Source organism: Penicillium coprophilum, assembly GCF_028826855.1.
Source record: "Penicillium coprophilum strain IBT 35676 chromosome Unknown utg000005l_segment0_segment0, whole genome shotgun sequence".
Lineage (NCBI taxonomy): Eukaryota > Fungi > Ascomycota > Eurotiomycetes > Eurotiales > Aspergillaceae > Penicillium > Penicillium coprophilum.
This window is the reverse complement of record NW_026622724.1, coordinates 3,621,657-3,638,953: the sequence shown is the minus strand read 5'-3', so window position 1 is coordinate 3,638,953 and position 17,297 is coordinate 3,621,657. Positions and strand designations below refer to the sequence as shown.

Here is a 17,297-nt window from a genome sequence, read left to right as displayed (position 1 = left end):
TTTTTCGTTTATGATTTCCAATTGGAAATGCTTGGGTTTTTGACTGCGACATTATGAGCGTCCATGAAGCTTTGTTTCTTGTTGGTTTCGGTTTGTGTACGGTATAGTTGTGGCTCTTGGCTTTTATGTAGAGAGGGCTCTAGGGCTAATGGATAGCTATTGGACAAGATGAGATTCACCTTGATATGTTTGCTTAACACCTGTAGATGTAATTATTCCCACTATCAGATTGCAATGCATCTTTCCAATCCTGTCACCTTCTTTTTGTTGGTATCCCTATTTAAGGTGTTCAGGGCCGAAAGAGTCGGGCAGCAACTGGGTTCATCAGCAGAGAATCGAAGCGATCAATATGAAAAGAAATCTCACCTCCTCCATGGTCATGACTTTGTAGTTTCCTTCTCCGTCGTACATGTACACCGGGAAAGAAGGCGAGGTGAACTCGCGGATACTGAATGATCCGATGAGTTAACCACCAAAGAAGGAAGAAGAAGAAGACTCACAATTGTCTACACATCCCACAGGGCGAGGCAGCAGGCTTGATATCCGTCGCGACAGCCAGAGCCTTGAAATTCTTGTGGCCAGCAACCTGTAGGAGTAAGCGGATGGTCCAGGACAGTCCTCGTTGATCAACAATTGAAATACAGGGCGAAGGAAACGGAAACGTACAACCGCCGCACCAATAGTCACACGCTCCGCGCATGTCCCAACTGGATAGGAAGCATTTTCGACATTAGCGCCAGAGATGAACTCGCCCGAGGTCGTGAGAATGCATGCTCCGACACGGAATTTGGAGTATGGGCCTGGGACCGTGTTAGTTTTGGCAGAATTGGATATGGGGGCTATAGTCTTCAGAAGTCATACAGTACGCAGTGGCTTTGGCGTCAATCGCCTTGGTGGAGAGGGTTGTCAGCTCCTGAGCTGTAAGGGTGGCCATTCTGAGAGAGATAGAGAGAAGAAGAGGGGGGAAGATGGTTTTTATCCGAGATAGGCGGGTGGTTCTTATGCTCGGACTCCGGGGAAGTCCGTTTGATTGGAGATTTGGATGTCAAGGAGAATTGACGAGGGCTTTCTTTTATCTACCTATATATATACATATATATGTATGTACAATATAGTAAGGAAGTGTCTTTTATAGATGTTGATATCGACATACAGTATACACAAATACCGCTGATCTCGGGATTGAGGTGTAGATATTTATATCTTCTATCTTCTATCTTCTCTCTATAGATCTATAGATCGATCTCTCGCGCTCTAAATATATATGTAAGTATGTCGATACATCTCTTTATGTAGATATCTCGAGTACCTATAACCAAGATAGGAAGGTGGATGACTCAGCTATTCCACCCCTCTATCACCAAAACATTGAAACGTACGATCAGAAAGGTCTTCGCATCTTCAAAACATGTTTAATCTAGGCGTGCAGATCATCAACGGTCAAAAGACCTTTATACCACTAGGTAAGTCCAGTCATCTCCCCCAAAGACTGACATCCCAAACTCCCATACTCACGACAAATAGAAAACAACCCAGAAGTCCACAGACATCTATGTAAGAACCTCGGAGTATCCCCGAGTCTCACCTTTCATGATATCCTCTCCACCACCCCAGAAATGCTCTCCTGGATCCCACGACCTGTAAACGCCCTCATCCTCCTCTGCGACAAACCCATCTACCTCGCCGCGCGGTCCAGCGTCGAACACAGCATACCCGAGTATCTCGGTAGCGGGGCCGACGAACCCGTGTTGTGGATGAAACAGACGATTGGACATGCGTGTGGGCTGATGGCATTACTGCATGTGGTGGTCAATTTGGAGAATGGGAAATATGTCACGGCTGGATCGGAGCTGGAGAAGATTGTCAAGTTGGCGGTTGAGCTGGGACCGGTGGAGAGGGCGCGACTCTTGTATGATTCGAGGTTTTTGGAAGAGGCGCATATGGATGCGGCATCGGAAGGATGTTCAATTGTACCGTTGCCTCAGGAGGAATGTGGATTTCATTTTATTGCATTTGTTAAGAAAGATGGAAAGGTGTGGGAGTTGAATGGAGGTATGAATGGACCATTATTGCGCGGTGAATTGGAAGGAGACCTGTTAGGCGAGGAAGGCTTGGATCTGACGGTAAGGGAGTTTTTACATGCTGCCGACAAGGAAGTTCATCGAGGGATGAGTATTATTGCGGTGAATAATTAACTGTATTCTTTTTCTAATGTTCTTGTCTTGTGTATATATGTTGTATACTTCATGATAGTCTCATTTTGATAGGTGACGTCATATCCCGGGGTTGAGAGTCAGCCCGAGTGTCTCGAGTCTTAGAAATCAGCAAAGAGATATTTAATAAGGATCGAAATCCAGAATTGGACATCGTACACTACAATGACCACAATTCTCATCACGGGTGCCACTGGCAAACAAGGAGGTGCTGTGATCAAGAGCCTTCTAGAGAAAAGTGGCCCCGTCAACATCCTGGCCGTGACCCGTGATACCAATTCCACTGCAGCGAAGAATCTCGCCCAAAGTTCTGCCAATATCACATTGATTCAAGGCAACCTCGATGACCCGGCGGCCATCTTTGAGAATGTAAAGCGTCAATCTGCAACCCCGGTTTGGGGCGTGTTCAGTGTCCAAGTAAGTGTCCCTGGAAAAGACATCTCACAATAATTCCATATCCTGACCGATATAAAATAGACCGCCAATCCCAGAAACGACGATGAAAGACGTCAAGGAATCGCTCTTATAGACGAGTCCATCAAACAAGGCGTCAGGTACTTCGTATACAGCTCCGTCGACCGCGGCGGCGAGAAATCAGACCAAAACCCAACTCCAGTCCCACATTTCATTTTCAAACACGAGATCGAGAAGCATCTGAAAGAAAAAGCAAAGGGGACCGAGATGAACTGGACAATTCTTCGTCCCGTTGCCTTTTTGATAACTTCACCCCGGATTACTTCGGAAGAGTCTTCACGACTGCATGGCAAATGTCCCTCAAGGGCAAGCCGCTGCAGCTGATTGCGACCAGTGATATTGGGTTCTTTGCGGCGGCCGCATTCATGAACCCCGAGGCGTCGAAGAATCATGCTTTCTCGCTTGCCGGAGATGAATTGACCTTTGATCACATGTCGGAAATCTTCAAGAACTCGACTGGCAAGAATGTACCTACCACTTATAGGATTCCAGTTTGGTTGATGCTGGGTCTTGTCAAGGAGCTGGGATTTATGTTCAGATGGTTTCATGATGAGGGCTTTGGTGCGGATATTCCGGCTTTGAGACGGCTGCATCCTAAGTTGAAGACCTTTGAGGATTGGTTAAAGGAGGACAGCCAATTCGAGACACGGGAGGCTTGAATAATGTGGAGCTCTAGTTTTTGAAATCAATGTGTTGATACTGAAATACTTGCCCTGGTAGAAAGAATGATATGGCCTAAAAGAGTGACCCACTCAGCCAGTCCAAGCCAGAAAACAGTTCCGGTACTTCAAGCCAATTAGAATCTCCGTCATTCATGCCAAAAGACGCATCAGTCAAGGCCTCTCCACTGAATGGTGTCTGGATATTCTGCCCTTGTCTAGCAGCTCGCAATGAGGCGGTGCGTGCCATGAGCCGATCCAAGGGCCTCTGAAGCAGAGCATCGGTGTGCATATCCTGCTGCCAGAGCCCATACATCTTGGTCACAACATCCCAAGCATGGTCAGTCTCGGGGCTAAGTGGACGCAAACACAGCTCGGAAAGTATAAAAGCGACCACATGCCATTCCTTATAGCTTTTACATAGCCAGCTCCACTGTGATGTGCCTTCATTGGTTTGTAAAAGGTGGGAGAACTGCACAAGCTCGACAGCAACCTCAAAGACACGATCGTCATGGCGGAAGACCTTCACATCCAAGTCTCTAGACTGGAAATGCGTCGCCAGCCATGCCTTGGAGAGTTGGAGTCGTACGATAGTTGCAATCGTCCAATGGATTGGGATATTCAGGTCGAAATGATCGATGTATTGTGCGTGGATGCTCTTTCCTAGAGCTGTGACAAGATCCTCGCGATCCTGCGTAGACATATCAGAGTATCCACCCTGACAAGGCCAGAAAATGTCCCTCATGACCTGGCAATTCATGATGCAGATGGTGGTGGTTGTGAAGCCGGTCTTCGGTGATGGCTGATCAGTTAAATGTAAGCCAATATCATCATCGTCAACATTACTCGGAAACCGTGTGTCGAACATTTCGGGTCTGATCTGAGTATCGACCCCTTGATCTCCCGAAGACAACATGTCAAGCAAGCAGATATGCCACCACAATCGACGGCGCATCTCAGTTTCGAAGGGTGGTAATGCAAAATTCTGCCCATCGCGATGAACGCCGTGTGCTTGGGCAACCCGTATCACAATGGCAGATTCAGCCCATACAAGGCGCGTATCACCACCGACTCGATGACACAGTAAGAACAGAACGGCGGCCTGAAGAGCAGGCAGGCTCTGAGATTTGATGAAACTTGCCCGGCGAAGTCCGTGGCTCACTGCTTGTTTACAGTGTTGGATGGCTGTATCATGGTCGCTGTCAAGTATCCAAGGGCAGTTGTGCGCTTTCATGCTGGCCACAGCGGCATAACACACAGAGAAGAGTAACACCTCATCTGAAGGGGTTAACTCGATGCCAGCAGAGGCATCTTGAACAATCCTCGCCATGGTGGCTCGATGAAGTATGACAATTAACAGTGCCACATTTTCTTGGTATATTCTCCATAATGCCTTAATCCTTCCTGGTTGGTAATAATGGAGGCGAAAAGAATCGAGAGACCAGGCGGACTCATGGTTTCCAAGAAGTCCACCCCCTGGTAGGATACTGGGACTATACTCCGCATCCGGCGAATATGACTCTTCATCCGAAGAGCTTTCAATGATATCACGGAGTTCAGATATCTGCATAGCAAATTAGTTGACGTCTATATACCAGCAGTACCCCTCTCCCACTTTTTGTCCCAGCACAGCAGAAGCCTCATCACCGACGTATCGACTCTTTCCTTCTTTGAGGACCAGCAATTCTGTCTTTTTGACAGTCTCCGTATCCCGACGATTATCCAACTCGGATGTATAGTCGGTATCGGGGCGCGTTGAGCGAAGTTGCTCAACCTCTTCTTCAAGCTGCTTCAAACGAGCGAGTAGCTCACTGATTGGCGGCCTGTTTAATGTCCGCCGTGCTCTTTTTGGGCCCGGAAAGGTGCACTGCACGTCGGCTTTCACACATGCGCTGCATGGATATGCTTTATCGCATCGCACTTTTCTTTGATTACAACGCAAGCAGCTGCGTTTGTTCAACTCGAGCCTAGATGAGGCTGTTAGATTCTCGACATCGGACATGTTCACAGGATAGATAGGCATACGGCCAAGAGATATGTAGTTAACTAGAGATTAGGATCTTACGTAAGTGTCCTCTTTGGGTCACTGGAGGATTTATATCTGAGATGAATTGATTTGCGATTCTATACCAAAATTCAAGTTATGACAAAAGAAAAGACTCCAGATTGTAACACTCTTCACTTCGAACACCTTTAGCACTAACATCTGAAGAACCCCTGTGAGCTAGGAGATATTATGGGACCGGGGATGTTTGATCTAGCGTACAACATGCTAGCTTACAAGCCGTGTTTCGGACGATCCAATATCTCCCAGAGCGAACAGTGAGGCCGAGAAGCGTAAAATGGCACTTGATATTCAGCCAAAGTAGATTAGGCATTGGAGATCGAGGAAGAAGAGGTAAAATTGAAGGGAAAGGATTGAAGAATCAAAGAATCGTGTTTGAATGTATTCGGGGTATAGCGCACGATGCCAAAATTCAAGTCAGGTATGAAAAATTCAAAAGGAAAATGGGGGAAAAAATCTATGTGCAGGGAAATTGTAGCGGTCTCTCTCTCTCTTTTTCTCATCCAAAAAATTGCCGTAATCCTTCATAAACAGTGAAAATGAAGGCCGAGCTGGGCGCTGAGCGCGCGCAGGTGATCCCGCACCCGCGGTACATGCCCTTAAGCCCTTGCTGCCTCCATAGAGCTTTGGTCACACCCCAGAAGGTCTGTTGCTGAGCATGGAGCGGCAGTCGCGAGACATCTACGGTCTGCATGCGGGACTTGATTGTATCGGCCGGGTAAAACAGAAAGTTGTAGCTGATTCCCGCCGTTGCTCCTGCGATCATTTGTTGGTGGATGGGGAGTGAGTCGGAAGTTACTTGCGGGTTCGACTTGTTATACTTGCGGAAGAGCGATGACACTCCCTCGTATCCGCCAAACCACGCTGCACTTCCGCCGGTTTCACGAATCAAGGTTCCCATCTGGCCCCGCCAGAATCCTGCCAGCCCTTCATGTCGGAAGATGCTTGCAATGATGGCCATGGGACCAGCGGGTTTGATGGCTGCTGACTCGGCGGGGACCTGCATCCTACATTTCACCAGTTCAATAGGTGTGAGGACCAGCGATGTCACCGAGCCGGATAGAGCTCCACAACCAATGAGCGCGAAGAATGGTAGGTGCTCAACGCCCGGGTAGACCGTTGCGCGTAGGGTATCCTGAATGAGACGATAACTGAAGAAGAGACAGCTGGTCTCTACTGCAGCTCCGGTCATCGGTGCACTGATGCCTCTATAGAGTCCCCGGAAGCCATCAGCTCGAAAAGACTGACGGAAACAATCCACCGGTCCTGCATATCGGAGAGGGAGGTGTTCGGGTTGTGACTGTAATCGGACCTTGACGGTATCAAAGGGGTACTCGAAGAGTTTGCCTGCCATTCCTGCCGACTTTGGAGACTGTCAGATTGAGATCTCCTGCATATGCCAAGGACTTCCTTACCGATCCAAATATGATATCTTTTACCGCCTCAAGGCCCTGGTTGGGCGGGAGCGATGGGAGCTCCATCGGTTCACTTATAATCGCATGCTCTGTCGCCATCAAGTATGATCGGTAAAAAGAGAAAGAAAAAAGAGTGTTATCGTGGGATCATGGTAAGATGGGAAACGGAGGTATAAGTAGTGGACTGGTGGGGGAGGCGCGGTGTAACGAGGGATTTGATGGGCCTACAGGGTGTGCCAAGCCACCGTGCAGAAAGACTAGGAGAATATGAGAAAGAACAAGGAATGATTAGGGAAATAATGTTAAAGCAGCCAGGGAGGTGAGTCAAAAAGTGGAAGAAAGGTGGAGTTTGGGAAATTTGGACCCGAAGCAATTTCTCTGTTAGCGGGCGCCAAGACATTTTATCAGATCGAGATAATCAATGAAAAAACTCCTCCGGTTTTTTTTTGGGGGCCACACTCTCTCTCTTTTGCTTCACCGTTTCCTCCATCTCACCTTGAATCGTTCACTGGAAATTGTGTTTTTCTTCTCCCCCTTGAAGTCACATATTCAATCATGTCTACTTCAACGGCTACACCAGCGCCTCCGACTACCGGCGTACGGAAAAATGGTAAGTGAAAAGAAAATATTATCTATTATACCCACTCCCCACTTCCCTCCTGTTCCTCGTCGCCCCGGCTAACCCCATTGGAACTTCAGGTAAAAACTGGCATGGCACCAAGAAGGCTTTCCGCCCGACTGCGGGTTTGACCTCATACGCTAAGCGTCAGGAGCTCAAGAAGCACAGCGACGCTGTCAAGGAACTTGAACGTGAAATGAAGGAAGAAGCCGAAGCTGAGCGGAAGGTATGTTGATCTTATTCCTATTTCACTCTTAATGTGTTTTACTTTCCTCAATTGTTTTGGGATTTTTTGTCTGGTCCTCTCTTGCGAGCCCTGTCTCCATAAGATTGTCACATGTCCGACAACACATCCCTTCCCAAGATCATATCACTGACCGTTTAAACCCTTTCCAGGCCCGTATCCAGCGCATCAAGGACCGCCGAGAAGCCAAGGAGGAGAAGCTACGTTATGAGAAGATGGCCGAAAAGATGCACCACAAGAGACTCGACCGTCTCAAGCGCAGAGAGAAGCGCAACAAGCTGCTCAGCTCTTGAAGTTATTCACGGTCTTTCTCTATATCTCCACCATAACATCTCTTCATACCCCCCAGGACTGCATTGTGTGTATATACATTGGCTTGTCGAGACTTCTTCCTTGTCCCTGGCGAGAAAGACTGGGCACTCATTCCGGCGTGGGCTGTTTGATTACAGGCGTTTTTTTTTTTTTTTGGTTAAAGTTAGGTCATAGGTCACTACTAGCGAGCAAGACAAATTTTTTTCTATAATCGCAATAGATTCTTTCGCGCAATTGTATTGAAGGGACCTTGGGAGGACTATATTGTACATGACACTGCCAGTTGCAGAGTCGCCGATCAAGTCATTCAGCCTTGGCGTCATCGATCCCCGAAGTCCACACCCCAACACACCAAGCTTCCAAGCTTCCCCAAGCTTTTCTTGACAGAATGTACCGCTATGGAACCTCCACATAAATACGCATCTTTCTCAGCATCCCGAGAAGCCTCCGCTACATTCCCACCCACCCAAACTCCGCGGAACCAGAATCAAAGCCAGCAAGCCGGCAACCTCCAGTCCAACTCCGAGGACCTCTCCGGATTTGGCACCCAAGAAACACCCCCAAAAAACCGAAGAAAGATTCGCGGGTCGCATCGCCATGGCTCTGATGATCGCCAAATTTCTCCAAGAGGGGAGCCCGCCTCCCAACGTCGAACTCGCCCATCCCCATCCCCTCGCCCGCTAGATCCACCTACCTTCGATGGCGCAAAGTCCCAACGCCACAAATATAACAAGTCGCGGGATCTGCGCTTCCCTAATCCCATGACTCACCTGACTTCCTCGGCGAGCGCAAGGGGATTGCTTCCTACGTGGTCGGGTGGAAAGGACAAGGACCGCGAGAGCGATGACGGATTGTTAAGGCCGACTACAAGGGAAACAACCCGGAGTCGCTGGGGGTCTGAGTCAACTACTGGTCTATCTGATGGTCGGAAGGGTAGTCTGCTAGATACGCCTGAGCAGCATGAGCGACTGGCGCCTATCCGCCGGAATGAGATTCTATCTAAGGATGACCTGGAGAAGGTTAAGAAGCGAAGAAAGCTAGGTGAAGAGTATGTCTCTGTATTTTTTTTTTTGCTTTTTTACGCGCAAGGAAATGACTAACGATTGCTCAAGGTATCTGCGATCCGCATTGACTTCAATTGGGACGTTAGCAACCGACGTCACCCGTCGGCTGGATTACACCTACTACAACCTGCTTGAGAAGATCACAGCGCTCCATTCAACTATCTCGCTATTTCAGGAACTCTCTGACTCGGCGTCAACACTTCTGAACGACTTTGAACGTGAGACGGCCGGTTTAGACCAGGATATCCGCAAACAGCTCAATGACCTCAAAGGGTTTGAGCCCCAGATCCAAAAGGCCGACGCGTTAGAGCAACGCATGAAAGCAGGCCGACAGCGCGTCGAAGAACTAGGTAAACGACTTGAGACAGTACGACACGAGATTGATAGCTGGGAGCAGCGGGAAACAGAATGGCAAACCCGAACGAGTCGTCGACTGCACATCTTCTGGGGTATTGTGACAAGCGCACTGTTGGTGCTTGTACTCGCTCTGGTAATTCAGAATTGGCCACTAGTCTGGTCTCCCCACGCTCAGACGTCACGTTTGACGGTGTCAAACCACTCTGCGCCCTCTGTGCCACCCCAGTCCGAGGTGTGGAATGAGGTCCTCAGTCTCGCGGAAACTGACTCAGGGTCTGATTCAGGGCCTTCTCGATATCCGTCCAACCTTGCAGATCGCCGCGAGAGCCTGGCCAAAGCTGGTCCGACGTCGACCGTTCGGTCAGGGCATGATGCAGCACCTGCGGAACATGAACCTTTGACTGTGCTGGATGAATTATGAAATGTTGTTTTCTTGTGCTCCGGGCCCTGGACCTAGACCATTATCTCGGATCCAACCGGGTTTCTGGTTTCCGTTTTCTGCTTGAATTGTCTTCAATTTGTACTTTTATTTTAGATTTATGTCATGATACCCAGTCCGCCAAGGTTTCGTGTTCGTCATTATACCATCGGGCCCTCGCTCTTCTTCTTCTTCTTGTCTTCAATCAATTCAATATTAGACGCGGGGATCTTCTTGCCGTGAATCTCGAGGAGCCATTCACGCAGGTCATCACTGACATCACCCTGGACGGTGATCTCCTCGATACCGGCAGGCGAGCGGGTCACTGAAGAACCGGTAGCAAACTTCTTGCCCAAATCCTTTGCGATCTTCTTGTTTTCCAGTCCGAAGACTTCCAGTCCGATCACAACCGTCACGTACTTGCGCTTGTTACGCTCGACACGCTTGATCTGAACCTTGGAGGCAGCCTTGCGCTCGCTATCGCGTGCTTCGTTGGCCGCAGCTTTGGCCTCCTTCTTGGCGGCGTCTTTGGCGGCACGTTCTTGCGCCGAGACGGAAAGGGTGGAGAGGTTGGCGCTCAGGGCATCTGATAGGAAACGAAAACCAGTGTTAGAATGTTGGTCTCATTGCTAGGCTTGGGGCTTGACAGCTGTAGGTAATGGTCAGCCAGGTAGCATGGGAGCATTGTACCTTCAGAGTATAGTGAGTCCCACAGATCCGACTCGTTTTCCTTTAGCCACTCTTCGCATTTCTTAGCGGTACCTCCAAACTCGCAGTACTAGACAAGAACCCCGCATGTTAGAAAAATAGATCTTCGATGCAAGGTGTCTCCAGGTAGCAATTTATGCAGGCTCTGTGGGCGCTTTCCAGTGGCTAGGAGCTATGCCACGCATGAAGGGGCCACAATGATAAAAGCTAAAGAAGCAGGGGCAAAAGCGGGGGAAAAAAAGAAGGCCTGGCCTTTCGCTGGGGGGGACTGGGAGCTAGTGGGCATGGGAAAGTCCAAAGGTCATACCTCGGGGGGTAATGTGCAGACTATGATTTCGTCAGCACTATATTCTCAAAACGGGGGGCACCATGGGCTCCTCACCTCCACAATAGACAACCTGTCTTGCCTGGGATGGGACAGTTTCTACCTCCATAATGTGTATGTAAAATATGGTCAATAGTAGTACTGGTCTAGACTTGTTCGCTGATAGAATCAACATATGGGGGGGCGGAGGGGCAGTTCTGCCAGCTAATCCTATTTGGGCCATGTCACGTGTGATGGTACATGTCTATCAGTTTGCTCAATCATTGGACCATTTTACATGCTCACCTACAAAATTACCTTATTCTATCTCAGGAATGGGATATCATCACATCCTTGCTCATCTGTTGACATGGTCTAATCTCTCTCCATGGAGGGGCACATCCTTGATTACCTGAATCTGGAAAGTCGGAGGCGAGGTAAGAAAAAGCCTCTTGATATGAGCCGTTTCACTGCAGTGTCATGATAGGGGGCCCGGCGCAGCAATTGGTGCACCAATTGATAGATCCACAAATGTCTGATAAGATAGTCGATTGTAACCTTGCAATGTGTCTCGCATCTTGCATTGGGAATGTCAAAGCCGGTTTCCGTCAGCTGTGTTATCAAAGATGAAGAGAGGGAGTTTATTACCCCTGTGGATGTTGAGTGTTGGCAACGTCAAAGCAATTCAGAGGCAAATATTCTTGATTTTGTCGAGCCAATGATCGTCAAATATGACCAACGTCAAAGAGGCCCGTGAGGGAGAGACCGGGGTGGTGCGCATTGTGTTGCTACCGATCAAAGCCTCCGCGGGGAAGTATAGCAATGGGCTAGACCATAGGAATTTTAGTATCCTACAATATAGGACTTCACTGGGGTATATTGACAGAGTTTCGGGTTTCTCTCAGATTCAAAGGGCCCGTGAATACTCCGTACTTCACGGTGACATGCAGCGATGGGCGGTTATCACTGGTTGTGATTTGCATCAACAATGGCGCGTCCTAAGAACCGATGTCGAGGAGTTTCGCCAATCATGACCCTTCTAGATGATTGCCCAGATACTGTCGATGCAAGCGCACAGACAAAGGCAATTCGGCGTACATTGTTTTTTTTTCCCTTTTTTTTATCTGTCAAGTTCGGCGCTTTTTAGCTCTATCTTGCATATTCTCCTACAACGTTAGAAGGGGAGTTTAGCATTGGAAAAGGTGAATTCTAGATGTCAATGTGAAGCCCCTGTGCACTAGGACCTCTTTATCATTGACCCTTCCAGGGGATCTTGCTCTTAGCTTCGGCTCATATCTCCGGTCGATCATGGCTAATTTTTCCCTTTTCACAGGGTCTAGGTGAACTCCGTACAAAACGTAATTCTCAGAAACGCCATTGCCTCGGCTAGCTTGTGAGTGATTTCTCGTTTAGATCAAGGCAAAAACCAAGTGGATCGAAGGGGTCTGACTCTCTGAAAGTAAAGTGCTCAGGCCTTGCGGATGGATCGGATCTAGGCCGGGTGGCTCCGTGATACTCCGATTAAATGTACTTGATATTGTATATATGTAGTAAGTATAGAGTAGTCATACAGTCATATAGCTATAGAGCTATATGGACACAGGTTGGATAGGTAGTTAGGTAGATAGTAGGCATGTAATTATGTAGCTATATAGTCCTGGTATCTAAGGACTACAGACGTTATACGTGGAGAAGAGTCTAGAAGGTCATAAAAGTATTAATAGGGCAGTTCTCTAGGTCGAGTCTCTAGTCTAGGCCTAGACAAATTTGGCATTCTATATAAATTCTTGCTTTTTGATTTTTCAATCCTAATAATTCCCTATTAATGTCCCTATTAATTCCTTAAAATCCCCCAAATCCCCAGAAACCGGTAACTGTCATCTCCACCTCCACGATTTGGCTTTCTTTATCTTCCTCCCTTTCTTCTTTCTTCTCTCTCTCTCTTCCTTTCCTTCCCCCTCTCTTCTACTTCGAGATATGTAATCATCTGGGTATGATATATATCGTTGATGGTCTTATTCCAACCTCTTATCATATTACATCATTGAAAAAAAAGAGGGATATGACGACTCTGTTGACTTCTCGCGAAACTCATTCGCCCTTCCCGGATCCTCTACGCTGTCCTACTGGTCCCACTGCGCAGCGTTATTTCCTAGAAGATCCCACCATCCCAAGAAAATCACCCATGCAAGATGATTATCGTGCGAGGGACTCATCCCCAGTCGCAAACCTCCACTCTGCGCCCCCTTCTCCGAACTTCACTCCTATCCCCGGGCAATTTGTCTACGCGCCTATAACCAGCCTAGCCCCGGAAAACGAGCTCACGCTACCTTCCTACGACACAGAACCCCTTCACAATGCCAAAGAACTAGAGGACGTGAGCGACGCGTCGACAGAATCACACCCTTCGTGGACATTACAGACTCCATCGGCAGATGACAGCTCAATTGAGGATGAGCCGTCTCGACATGTAGACTACCTTTCACATGACTGGAAGGAGGAGGATATCTGGTCCTCCTGGCGGTATGTGACGAGTCGGAGAAACGATTATAGTAATGGAGTGAGACTGGAGAATGCTTCATGGAGGACATGGGCCAAGGCTAAGCATAACCTCAGAACGATATCGCCCGAAAGCCTCAATTGGTAGGTTTATTGATCTTATTGATCTTTATCGTCTTTGGTTCGCCCCCGCTAACCGTCTCCCAGGCTGAAGGACTGTGATGTCACCTGGCTATACGGACCATTAAAAAGTTCCATCGAACGTACAACCTCTCCATCGCCCCCTCCCAGTCGTTTGGACACACCAAACTCGTACCTAGACCGAAAGCCGATCCTGAAGAAGAAGACCGCGTCCGAGGCCATCCTCCAGCGGTCTCTATCTCAACATACCTTACTCCAGCATGCCGGGGCCATTCTCAAAGCTCAAGAAGCTGAGAACAATTGGGCTCGACCCCCTTTCCCGAGGTCCAACACAGACTTGGACCATCTGCATCACCGGACTGGAAGCTCGACCTACTCTCTCGGTGGCACTCTTACTACCTCCTCCTCATCTGGAATGACATCTCCAAGCGAACGACGCCATATTCACTTCAACAATGAAGTCGTACAATGCATCGCGGTTGAAGCCAAGGGCTACGAGGACGATTGGCCGGTCACTTTTGACGAGTCATCTTCCGATGATGGCGTAGTCATGATGAGACAAATCTCTGGCCGGTCCTCCCTGAGCAACCGCAGCACTCCACGCAACAGCTTCAGTGGCGATGGGAAAACCATCGCCCCGCTCCCCTCGACCACGCTCAAATATCGCGGGGATGCCCCCGAACCCCACCCTCCGACGATCTTTGATCGATGGTCCACCCCTCGGACGACATCACCAACTCCCTCTGTGGACACCATACGTCCGTCGGGGCCATCCGAGCCTGAGTCTTCGGCTAACTTCCTTTTGGATGAATGTGAAGATCCCAGTTTGGACTTCACGGGAAATTACCCTGATCGTGATCGCGCATGGTTGATGGAAGATGATCCAGCATCAAACCGTTCGCTCCGACTAACTGCTTCCGGCATGATCATGCCAGAAGGCGAGACCGAGACCCCCAGTAGTAGTATTCTGGACCGGGTTGTGGACACGGTGAACACCGCTCGAGACATTGCCCATGTAATTTGGAATGTGGGCTGGCGTCGCTGACCAATATGTCATGAACTTTTACGATGACGGCTAGGCCGTTGTACATAATGAAAAGAAACAGGTTATATCCTGTGGCGTTTTTAGGGGAGAGATGAGGATTTGGCGCTGTTTGTGTATAGATTCACCGGGGACTATAGGAAATCATGTAATGACCATAATGCATTAAAATCAAAACATCATATGAATCAAGTTGGTTGATAGAGATATAGTGTAAGCGCTATTATAGATATATAGATATATATACAGTAAATATATAGTATATAAATACACACGTACTTAAGTTGAAAACAAAGATCGACGAGACCGTTCAAACCCCATCCCCACAGCCGGCCCCCCTAATCTCCCTTCCCTCTTGGAACTTCTTGAACTTCTCTTTTCTTACTTACCAAGAGATGGAGACAGTCAATGTCGCTGAATTGGTCGAGCGCCTAGGTAGCGATGAAGATGCCGTCCGCAAAATGGCCGTCTTCAAGCTCCAGAGCAACATCGGAGACCCGTCCTTTGCTGACATCTTCATCGCAGAGGGGGGCCTGATTCGATTACGGTATCTAACCCTTCATGCAAGTGGAAATACCTTGGCATATAGCTTGACGAGTTTCTCGAGGTTACTCGATGTCGACAAGGGTTGGGAGTGTGTTGACCAGGAGTTGGTGGAGCGCGTGAGTATCCTTGAAACCGATTGCAGTGCTCTGTGTTTACTATCTCCGTTCCATCATGCCAGATGCTAATGTGACTGTCCTCCAGATTGTTGAGTTGATCGTCACCCATCCCCTAGTCAACATTCTCCGCGGTGCTATGTCCATTCTCGTCTCCATCGTTTCCCACCCATATACTGGGAACCGTGCGTCCCAGGTCGACACCTTTGGCTTCCGCGCCCTAAAGCCTGCGATCGCCATATATCCCCAGTTCCTAGAGATGCTCGTCAGCCGATTATCTTCTGCAGATCATGCGCTATGCGCCAATGCGCTCCAGTTGATCAACTCGCTCATGCGCGACTCGATCACCAACGACTCCGAGGCGGAGTGGCCCAAGTTTATTCAAAAACTACAGGATCTGGGCGTTATTAGAGCAGTCTACGTGCTTATGCAGGACTCCGCCCTTCAGGACCTAGCGCATCCGCTGCTGGAGTTCCAGTCACTCACCAAGATCCTGCTACGCAAGTGGCGAGATATCCCTGTCCACCAAGAGAAGCCGGAGCATCGCCGTGCACTGAAGGGAATTTATCTGGCCAGTAACCCAGAGAAAAGCGCCGACGAGACTGCCGAGAATGGTGACGATACACGACGCTCTAGGCGACACCATCCAGAAAAGTGGAGGCGACTTGGGTTTGAGACGGAGAGTCCGGCGGGAGAATTCTACGAAGTCGGTTTCCTAGGTATGATGGATCTGGCGGATTATGTTCGCAGCCATGGGGATGAGTTTCAAAACATGCTCTTGGAGCACTCTACAAAGCCATCACGACAGCGGTGTCCGATTGCTCGGGCCTCGTTGGCTGTTACATCAATTTTGTACGAGCATTTCGAGGTCGAAAAGTCCGACATGGATGACACAAAAACATATCTCATTTCAGAGTCCCGTACAGGCTTTGAAAAGCTGTTCCAGCCATTGCTATTACATTGGACCCGACTACATGTTGCCGGGTTACAGGCCTTCTTCCGTCTATGGAAGGCGACTGCGGCCGAGGAAGAGGACTTGGACAAACTCATCGAGCTTGTGCGCATCCTCATTGAGTCGGTGGTGGGGGGAGCTGCTCGGATCAAGGATGTCCAGGATGTCGAAGAGGAACTGGCCGATTTCGAATATCACCGGTTGCGCGGGCTGCAAATGGAACTCCTTGAACTTACATATGAGGATGCATGGGGCCAACACTTGCGACAGGTGCGCGAGGAACTTCACCATGAGGCTCTTCAGTTCGTCAAGGAGCAACGAATTCGATCTTTACTCCAAGGTAGCTGGTTCGCTCTGGACTCTCACTCCAAGCCGGAGTCAGGGGCGGTGCAGAAATCCACTGCCACGTATCAATATGCCCAGCTCTCTCATAACCGACGATACCTGCATTTTGGTCAATTCGACCTGATGGGTGACCGACCTCCGGAGTTGGACACCCTACCCGAGAAAAGTGAGTGTCTCCGACTTGTCAATCTTAAATTTTGCTGCTAATCCCGGGCCATTGACCTCAACAGTTGATCTCTCAATTGTATCATCTGTAGTCTCCAACGTCTCTACCAACCCAGACCAATCCCCCACAGCCACCGTGAAGACCGCACCACGCCAACCCGCAACCAAGATTACCATCCATGGCTACGCGCCCTCCACAGCCACTGGACATGGAAAAGGCCATAGCCACGCCCGATCCGGCAGCAGGGCTACACAAAAGGAAGTAGTCCTGCTCACGCTGCGGCCATCTTCGCACAGCATTGCGTCCGAATGGCTGGATGGTCTGCTGATGCTCCTCAACCAGCAGCCTATCACTGCAGAGACAAGCAAGCTGATTGATCTGGTCAGCAACTATGGACTGAAGATCCGCCTGCTCAATGTGCGGTTTGACGATGCCACTTTTGCTGGGGAGGCTCCTCAGGTCCCTGCGAGAGATGGCTTGGATGAAGATTATTACTATGATGTGTTTGGAGGTGCATGAGGATGTACTTTACCTCTGTGTATCTTCTCTTTTCTTTATTTGGGGGATTTTGGTTTCTTTGGCTCTGCCGACTCAGATTCTGGTCAATATACCCGCTGTGCGATTTGTCTTCTGAATGTGAT

At 49.0% G+C, this 17,297-nt stretch overlaps 8 protein-coding genes across 8 annotated transcripts; 5 read left to right on the top strand and 3 right to left on the bottom strand.

Annotated features, from left to right (window-relative positions):
- Nucleotides 1–276: 276 nt before the first annotated feature.
- On the bottom strand, nucleotides 277–934 carry N7500_008890 (cytidine deaminase; the record flags this gene model as incomplete). The annotated part of the gene is made up of 5 exons (XM_056680034.1): nucleotides 277–315; nucleotides 367–448; nucleotides 501–586; nucleotides 667–800; nucleotides 862–934. The coding sequence occupies 5 exons, from the start codon at nucleotides 932–934 to the stop codon at nucleotides 277–279; spliced, it is 414 nt and encodes a 137-aa protein (XP_056530406.1).
- Nucleotides 935–1,408: 474 nt separating this feature from the next.
- N7500_008889 (uncharacterized protein) lies at nucleotides 1,409–3,346 on the top strand (the record flags this gene model as incomplete). The annotated part of the gene is made up of 5 exons (XM_056680033.1): nucleotides 1,409–1,463; nucleotides 1,525–2,123; nucleotides 2,358–2,630; nucleotides 2,691–2,959; nucleotides 3,022–3,346. 5 exons carry the CDS (start codon nucleotides 1,409–1,411, stop codon nucleotides 3,344–3,346), a joined length of 1,521 nt encoding a protein of 506 aa, XP_056530405.1.
- Nucleotides 3,347–3,422: 76 nt separating this feature from the next.
- Nucleotides 3,423–6,925, bottom strand: amcA (putative mitochondrial ornithine carrier protein AmcA/Ort1; the record flags this gene model as incomplete). The annotated part of the gene is made up of 5 exons (XM_056680032.1): nucleotides 3,423–4,910; nucleotides 4,962–5,157; nucleotides 5,232–5,266; nucleotides 5,944–6,774; nucleotides 6,827–6,925. 5 exons carry the CDS (start codon nucleotides 6,923–6,925, stop codon nucleotides 3,423–3,425), a joined length of 2,649 nt encoding a protein of 882 aa, XP_056530404.1.
- Nucleotides 6,926–7,381: 456 nt separating this feature from the next.
- N7500_008887 (CGR1 family protein) lies at nucleotides 7,382–7,982 on the top strand (the record flags this gene model as incomplete). The annotated part of the gene is made up of 3 exons (XM_056680031.1): nucleotides 7,382–7,436; nucleotides 7,526–7,671; nucleotides 7,842–7,982. 3 exons carry the CDS (start codon nucleotides 7,382–7,384, stop codon nucleotides 7,980–7,982), a joined length of 342 nt encoding a protein of 113 aa, XP_056530403.1.
- A 417-nt stretch (nucleotides 7,983–8,399) lies between these two features.
- Nucleotides 8,400–9,843, top strand: N7500_008886 (uncharacterized protein; the record flags this gene model as incomplete). Its single annotated transcript, XM_056680030.1, has 2 exons — nucleotides 8,400–9,049; nucleotides 9,114–9,843. 2 exons carry the CDS (start codon nucleotides 8,400–8,402, stop codon nucleotides 9,841–9,843), a joined length of 1,380 nt encoding a protein of 459 aa, XP_056530402.1.
- Nucleotides 9,844–10,001: 158 nt separating this feature from the next.
- On the bottom strand, nucleotides 10,002–10,982 carry tma22 (putative RNA binding protein Tma22; the record flags this gene model as incomplete). The annotated part of the gene is made up of 4 exons (XM_056680029.1): nucleotides 10,002–10,426; nucleotides 10,531–10,618; nucleotides 10,856–10,875; nucleotides 10,931–10,982. 4 exons carry the CDS (start codon nucleotides 10,980–10,982, stop codon nucleotides 10,002–10,004), a joined length of 585 nt encoding a protein of 194 aa, XP_056530401.1.
- A 2,055-nt stretch (nucleotides 10,983–13,037) lies between these two features.
- N7500_008884 (protein phosphatase regulator REG1) lies at nucleotides 13,038–14,537 on the top strand (the record flags this gene model as incomplete). The annotated part of the gene is made up of 2 exons (XM_056680028.1): nucleotides 13,038–13,495; nucleotides 13,559–14,537. The coding sequence occupies 2 exons, from the start codon at nucleotides 13,038–13,040 to the stop codon at nucleotides 14,535–14,537; spliced, it is 1,437 nt and encodes a 478-aa protein (XP_056530400.1).
- Nucleotides 14,538–14,929: 392 nt separating this feature from the next.
- On the top strand, nucleotides 14,930–17,175 carry N7500_008883 (ELMO/CED-12 family protein; the record flags this gene model as incomplete). The annotated part of the gene is made up of 3 exons (XM_056680027.1): nucleotides 14,930–15,196; nucleotides 15,282–16,656; nucleotides 16,748–17,175. The coding sequence occupies 3 exons, from the start codon at nucleotides 14,930–14,932 to the stop codon at nucleotides 17,173–17,175; spliced, it is 2,070 nt and encodes a 689-aa protein (XP_056530399.1).
- Between the last annotated feature and the right edge of the window lie 122 nt (nucleotides 17,176–17,297).